The sequence below is a fragment of the Camelina sativa genome, chromosome 9 (genome assembly GCF_000633955.1).
Source record: "Camelina sativa cultivar DH55 chromosome 9, Cs, whole genome shotgun sequence".
In the NCBI taxonomy this organism is placed as follows: Eukaryota; Viridiplantae; Streptophyta; class Magnoliopsida; order Brassicales; family Brassicaceae; genus Camelina; species Camelina sativa.
Window position 1 is genome coordinate 14969291 of NC_025693.1, and position 7959 is coordinate 14977249.

The 7959-nt window shown below is 47.0% G+C and overlaps 1 protein-coding gene across 1 annotated transcript in view; it reads left to right on the plus strand.

Annotated features, from left to right (window-relative positions):
* LOC104711025 (protein NRT1/ PTR FAMILY 2.1-like) overlaps window positions 1–7959 on the plus strand; it is a 33083-nt gene that overhangs the window by 17721 nt on the left and 7403 nt on the right. The window contains exon 5 of the mRNA XM_010427697.2: window positions 7002–7005. Within this exon, the coding sequence (XP_010425999.2) occupies window positions 7002–7005 (4 nt within the window). The remainder of the gene's footprint in view (window positions 1–7001; window positions 7006–7959) is intronic.

The following is a 7959-nucleotide window of genomic DNA, read 5'->3' on the forward strand; positions in this document are numbered from 1 at the left end:
ATTGTTGCTAGTGCGAAAGTGTGGTGATAAGGTTTTAGAGGTTCATTGTCTAGGAAATAATTGCTTGAGGCATGTAAGGCATCCGTACTGGTCTAAGATACTTAGGATTCGATTACCCCCATCCTTAGGAACTTTCGTATTTCCATTATTTGCATTTTCTTCACTTACTCGACTACCTACCCGATCAGGTACACGATAACCTGCATCGAGTAATACCTCGAGCTGTTCATATCTCACTTGCATACTTGATCACCCCACTCGATCATGTACTTGATTGCTTGCATCGAGTACTTAGGTCGTGTGGTTTCTTGTTTATATTCTTTTCCTTTGTTTATTTTAGGATTGTTAGAACCAAAACCTTATCTGCTTGGCTTGACTTGTATTGTACTGATCATATCCTTCCTGCTAGCAATAGACAACCATTTGGATTGATAACCCTTTATACTACAACTGCATAGGGGATTGATACCCTAGGTGAAAACCTGTCTATCAATTTGGCGCCGTTGCCATTTGGTTGTCTTAATTTTGCTACGTTTAGGATTTCAGCACTTTCTAGATCAAGTTCGTTTGTTTATATTCGGTTTGGATACTGACTTGTTTGCTTTTGCATTGTTTGTTTTGAATCTCAGGTACAACTCGAGCACCCACCCGACCCGTCACTCGATCACCTGGATCGAGTTGATCCTCATGTACACACTCGGATACACACCTGTGCATGCAAACACAATCCAGAGGTAGCCAGAACCTGAGTCCTTTCATCGACAACATCGACAGACCTCGGCTACTCAGACAACAACAAGCTCAACCGGAACCAGCAATCATTGAGGAGACGATGAATAATCAGAACGGTCCACCAGCTCCTCAAGCAAGGACCAATATAGGAGCAGGAGATGCTCCATCTACTCACACTCAAAGGAATGGCATTGTGCCACCAGCTGTGCAGAACAACAATTTTGAGATCAAGAGTAGTCTCATCCAGATGATACAGCGCAATAAGTTTCATGGATTGCCAATAGAGGACCCATTGGATCATCTGGATGAATTTGATAGGCTCTGTAGCATCACTAAGATCAATGGAGTGAGTGAAGATGGATTCAAGCTCAGGCTTTTCCCATTTTTTTTGGGAGATAAAGCACACATCTGGGAGAAATCGCTCCCTAAGGAGTCCATCACCACTTGAGAAGCGTGCAAGAAGGCATTCCTAGCAAAATTCTTCTCCAACTCCAGAACCGCAAGGCTGCAAAATGACATTTCCGACTTTGTACAGAAGAACAATGAAACGTTCAATGAAGCTTGGGAACGTTTCAAGGGATACACTACTCGGTGTCCACATCACGGCTTCAGTAATGCTTCATTGCTGAGCACACTTTACAGAGGAGTGGTTCCAAAGATACGGATGTTGTTGGACACCGCAAGTAATGGTAACTTCCTCAACAAGGATGTTGATGAAGGTTGGGATCTAGTTGAGAACTTGGCTCAATCTGATGGCAACTACAATGAGGAATAGTATCACTCTGTGCGATCTACAGGAGAGGAAGATGCCAAGTATAAGAGGGACATAAAATCCCTCAATGACAAGCTCGATCAGCTCCTCAACCAGTAGAAGCATGTTCATGCTATATCAGAGGAAGAGCAGTTTCTACAACAAGATGGGGAGACTATGCAGCTAGAGGATGTTAACTACATCAACAACCAAGGGGGTTACAACTGAGGGTACAACAACTTCAAGCCGAATCCGAATCTGTCTTATCGGAACCCGAACATTGCAAATCCTTAGGACCAAACTTACCCATCTGCAGTTCAAGGGAACCAGGTCCAACAGAAGCCTATTGTCCAGTACAACCAAGGCTATGTACCTAAGCAACAGTACTCAGGAACCTACAACCAACCACCTGGATTCCAACAACCAAAAGGTCCACCAAANTCTACTCACACTCAAAGGAATGGCATTGTGCCACCAGCTGTGCAGAACAACAATTTTGAGATCAAGAGTAGTCTCATCCAGATGATACAGCGCAATAAGTTTCATGGATTGCCAATAGAGGACCCATTGGATCATCTGGATGAATTTGATAGGCTCTGTAGCATCACTAAGATCAATGGAGTGAGTGAAGATGGATTCAAGCTCAGGCTTTTCCCATTTTTTTTGGGAGATAAAGCACACATCTGGGAGAAATCGCTCCCTAAGGAGTCCATCACCACTTGAGAAGCGTGCAAGAAGGCATTCCTAGCAAAATTCTTCTCCAACTCCAGAACCGCAAGGCTGCAAAATGACATTTCCGACTTTGTACAGAAGAACAATGAAACGTTCAATGAAGCTTGGGAACGTTTCAAGGGATACACTACTCGGTGTCCACATCACGGCTTCAGTAATGCTTCATTGCTGAGCACACTTTACAGAGGAGTGGTTCCAAAGATACGGATGTTGTTGGACACCGCAAGTAATGGTAACTTCCTCAACAAGGATGTTGATGAAGGTTGGGATCTAGTTGAGAACTTGGCTCAATCTGATGGCAACTACAATGAGGAATAGTATCACTCTGTGCGATCTACAGGAGAGGAAGATGCCAAGTATAAGAGGGACATAAAATCCCTCAATGACAAGCTCGATCAGCTCCTCAACCAGTAGAAGCATGTTCATGCTATATCAGAGGAAGAGCAGTTTCTACAACAAGATGGGGAGACTATGCAGCTAGAGGATGTTAACTACATCAACAACCAAGGGGGTTACAACTGAGGGTACAACAACTTCAAGCCGAATCCGAATCTGTCTTATCGGAACCCGAACATTGCAAATCCTTAGGACCAAACTTACCCATCTGCAGTTCAAGGGAACCAGGTCCAACAGAAGCCTATTGTCCAGTACAACCAAGGCTATGTACCTAAGCAACAGTACTCAGGAACCTACAACCAACCACCTGGATTCCAACAACCAAAAGGTCCACCAAACCAGTCACAAGAAGTTGAATTACGGGGTCTCATTCAGCAAATGATTCAGAATCAGGCTATAGCTTCTATGGACATCGCGAAACGGTTCGCAGAGATGAGCAACAAGATCGACTCATGATACAATGATCTCAATGCCAAGTACGAATCACTCAACACAAAGGTTCGATACCTGGAAGGCCACCACAACAACCAACCCGCCCCAAAGATCAACCAACTCCCAGGTAAGGCTGTTCAAAATCCCAAGGATTATGCGACTGTTCAAGCCATCTTCCTTGATGATGACTATGAGGATTACCTCACTGGGGACAGTGATTGATGTGATCACGGGTTCGACCCCCTGACCAAGACGCCCGAGACGTCCCGGACGGCTCCGAGACGCATGACCGAGAAGCATCGGACATGGACAGAACGCCTATCTCGAACGCGGCCAAGGCACCGGCGACCCTCCCAGGAGCCTCAACGCGACCAAGGGAGCTCCAGCAAGGCGACCAAACGAAGAATCAACTTGGAGGAGCAAAACATTTCACCTCTTGAGTACTTCAAGGCCAAGCTTCAACCTACGGACAAAGGACCCGAGGTTAGCATCACCACTTAGGCACATTGAGCCGCGACCAGCTTTGGGAAGCTTGAATTGAGTGTCTTCACCATCACGCCAGTGTGAAGACATCCCTAAGCCATTAGAAGGAGCTGTACTCTTTTTCCTACTTTGGGTTTGTCCCAATGGGTTTACCAAAGAGGTTTTAACGAGGCAGCAAACTCTAGTGCATCTCCACTTTGATCCCACTTGGCTCATGACTTGGAAACACTTATTGACATGCTTAGGAGCCAAGGAAGTGAAGATCCTATCCACGTTCAGCCAATGACGTGGCCACCCTATCCCCTTCCCTTCTTTTCTTTGAATTTCTTCTAGATCCCTCTATGACCGTTAGATTAGNTCACCTCTTGAGTATTTCAAGGCCGAGCTTCAACCTACACACAAAAGACCCGAGGATAGCATCACCACTTAGGCACATTGAGCCGCGACCAGCTTCTGGAAGCTTGAATTGAGTGTCTTCACCATCACGCCAGTGTGAAGACATCCCTAAGCCATTAGAAGGAGCTGTACTCTTTTTCCTACTTTGGGTTTGTCCCAATGGGTTTACCAAAGAGGTTTTAACGAGGCAGCGAACTCTAGTGCATCTCCACTTCGTTCCCGCTTGGCTCATGACTTGGAAACAATCATTGACAAGTTTAGGAGCCAAGGAAGTGAAGATCCTATCACCGCGTCCAGCCAATGACGTGGCTTTTCTATCTCTCTCCCTTCCCTTCCTTTGAATTTCTTCTTGAACCTTCTATGACCGTTGGATTGGTCTTTCCTTTGTTTTACTTTTGCTTTTGCTTTATGGCCAAGTGTAAGGATGAGATCCTGGCCGCGTGTCTAGGGTTTTAGAGTCTCCCATTTGTAAGCCTTCCTATATAAAGGCCTAAACCCTCATTGTAAAAGGCAGACTTGAAGTATTGAATTAAATTTCACAAGAGAGAATCTTGTTCTTGTCTCACCTCTCTCCTTAGTCCAAGTCCGGGACTTGACTACCGAGAAACCCTAGCCGATCTCGAACCGGGTTCGACATCGACTAGTTGACCGTATCACGGGCCGAGGCATCTCCTGTGTGTCGTCGCATCAAACCACCTTCGCGTCCATCCCTACCGTATCACGTCCGGTTCCTACCGTTCGTTGTACTTTCGCTTCCACTCCACCTTCCTTATCGCATCACCGAGAATCCTTACCGCATCACCAAGGATTCTTACCGCCGCGTTGCTGAGAGCCATTCCTGCTGTTTACCTTCAAACTCCGGGAACCGATCACCGCTTCGTCCGTATCGCGACCGCGACTGCTCGACCGAAGCCGAGACCAAAGGCCGGATCTCTCGATCCGCTCGTTCGTTTCAGCTCATCTCTCACTTCCACCGTTTGTTTCCTCACTGGATTCAAATCTCCGAGCCTTGTCCGAGGAAAGCCTCATCTAGTTTCCTCGGCCCGAGAGAGTTTCGTTCCGTCCATCCGCATCGACCGTCCGTCCGTGCGACTCGGTAGACGACCGCGTCCGGCGGTCACTTTAGCTTGCTATCAGAGCTTCAAACGCTCCTACAAGGTTGTGTCGATCTAAAACTCCTCTCTTTTGTATAAAGCTTCGATCTTTAGGTTGTTAGTTTCGTTTTGTGTTCTAGGTTGTTAGATTCCATCTCGTTTTTAGTCTGCTCTTGTTCGTTCTTGTAGCTCTTGTGTTCTTGCTGTTCTTGTTTTGTTCTTGAGTGTTCTTAGTTTGTTTGTCTAGATCTTTTAAAGGCTGTATTGCTTTTTGTTTTGTTGTTATAGGGTGTTAGATTCGTGTGCTTTGTTTCTTTTGTTGCTTTTTGTGTTTTTCCTTTCGCGTTTGGTAAATTTAAAAGGTGAAAGACATTTGTTTACTACCACTTGCTCTTTCCTCTTTAATTTTTGGCCAAGCCTTTTGAAATTCAAACTGGTCAAAACCGTGTTGAATTTTCTTGTGTGGTTTAGGATTAGTTTCTTTTTGTGTGGTGAGAGCTTAGCCACCTCTAAAGTGCTTTTGGTCAAGACCACAACAAATGTGGACGTGGATAGCCTTCCTTTGAACCTTGTGGTCCATGGGAGAGTTGTCTTCTTGGCTTTTAGCAACTTACTTTTGCTTTTGCTTTTTGGCTTTAGTAGATAGAGTTGCTTCTTTCTCTAGGTTGTTTATTAGTCTAGCTTACATCATCTTGTTTAGTTTGTTTCTTTTGTCATTTGGTTTAAATTGTTGCATTTGTGGCATTGTTCTTCAATTATCTAGGTTGATAGCTTGCATTTGCATCATTGTTCATCCTTGTTTGCATCTAGATCGAATTTTGCTAGAGTTTTGTTTTGGATTTGTGTTTTCCTTTTTGTCATAAAGCATTTCTTGTCTTTTTGTGCTTTTTCTTTTTCTTTTTGCTTTCTCTTTTGTTTTTGTTTGGTCTTAGGTTTGAATTTTCGTGAGCTGTCCTCAATCATTGCTTGGTGAGATAAATATCTCCTTGTGGTCCATTTGAATTTAAAGATACTCACGAATATTCTTTTGTTTTGACGAGGTACACGCCTCGCTTGGCCAGCACATCACGTACGGACCAAGACGCGTCAACAACCGAGGATCAACCTTTGGTCGTGTAGCCGCGTCAACAAGTCTTCAACCAACCTTCGTTGGACGTTCGTCTCTCTGCCGTGCCATCGTTAGCCGTCCGATCAAGTCGACCACCACACCGACGACTTCCGACGGCTGCCCGTACCATCAACCGCACCTTGTTCCAAAGCCGTCGCCAAGATCGCGAACGACATGCAGCGCTTGATCACTCACTGATCTAGCATGGAGTTCTATGAGAATGAAACTAAAATAGGATCGTGGTGTGATGAAGAACTTGGCCTGGAACCGGAGCAAGAGGCCACCGGAGATGAATATTGGTCCGAGGAAGACTATGGCGAGGAGTTAGATCAAGGAGAGCTAAAACGTGGACCGCCAGACTGTTATTGGCCGTCCTTGTCACGAGCTACTCGCGTTGAAGAATCAAGGGTGAATCTATATGAAGACTCCGATAGTGATGACTGGGTTGCGTACACCAAGAAGCCGAGGCACCGATCCGTAAGAAGAAAGGAGCCTATTCCCAAGCCACCCAGCACAGCAGACGCGTTGATCTCACTCCAACTCACGCTTCGAGACCTCAATGATAGACTCGACCGGATTGAATCAACGACAATTTTTCAACGGGTCGAGAGAAGCTCGAGTGATCACCGAGGTCGTAACCGAGGCATCCCTACCTGGTCTCCAAGTGCTCCCACGCGAAGACAGACTCCACGGCGTCAGTACTATGAGCCACTTCCTACACCGGCTCCGCTATCAAGGCACCTTTCGACCTTTGTTGAGCAGCCAAGCAGGACGTATGCGCGCTCAGCTCATTACCGTGCACCAGTTCCTATACCGGCTCCGCAAACAAGCCGTAACTCGGCCCCTGCCGAGAGGTCAAGGACTCATGCGCCCCTAGGGCAGTCCCGCGAGTCGCCAGAGGGGTACAAGGAACCCAGCCAGAAGGTAGTCAGCGCCGCAAGCATATCAGGGCGATATGTGTCGCCAGTTCAGCACTGTGAGCTGCCCACACTGTGCAAGGATTCGGCCAAAGGAGGAGTTCGAGCCGAGGACAAGCCAAACCCGGAGGTGCCAAAAACGAGCATTGAACATCACGCAGACCAAGACCGACTTGACGCGCAGCCACCACCTTCGGAGCAAGGCGTGGAGCAAGAGTCCTCTTTCGGGAAGTGTGACAAGTCTCTGGGCGAGGCCAAAGAGGAGTCAGGCCGTGTGTTTAACGCCATAACCGACGAGTGGTTGATAATGGAGAGTTTCAAGCAAGCTGAGCCACCGAAGATGGCCACTGAAAGGTCTGTCCATCCAGTGATATTTTTTTACTACTTCGAGTAGTACGCTCCAGCTGGGAGTCGCCAAGACCGAGCCATCTCTCTCCACTTTTAGCGCCAAGACCTTTACCGCACAAGGTCATATGGCGGTGCATTTGATCAACTTTGGTGCGGACCAAAACTATGTGTGGCATCCTGGAGAGCGTCTACAACCTACCGCGGCCTACGAAGGGATCAAAACACCATTCACCGCTAGCCTTATCAGGGGAGTCCTATCCTTTACCCTTAAGGCTCTACTATTTTCCTTTGATCCCGGTAATAAACCGCGAATGAACTTGTGATGCTACTGATTTGGGTCTTCTTATGTTGAATCAGGTGAAAAGCAAAGTTTTGAGGTCAAAACTTCTAGAAGAGGGAGGGAATGATGTGATCACGGGTTCGACCCCCTGACCAAGACGCCCGAGACGTCCCGGACGGCTCCGAGACGCATGACCGAGAAGCATCGGACATGGACAGAACGCCTATCTCGAACGCGGCCAAGGCACCGGCGACCCTCCCAGGAGCCTCAACGCGACCAAGGGAGCTCCA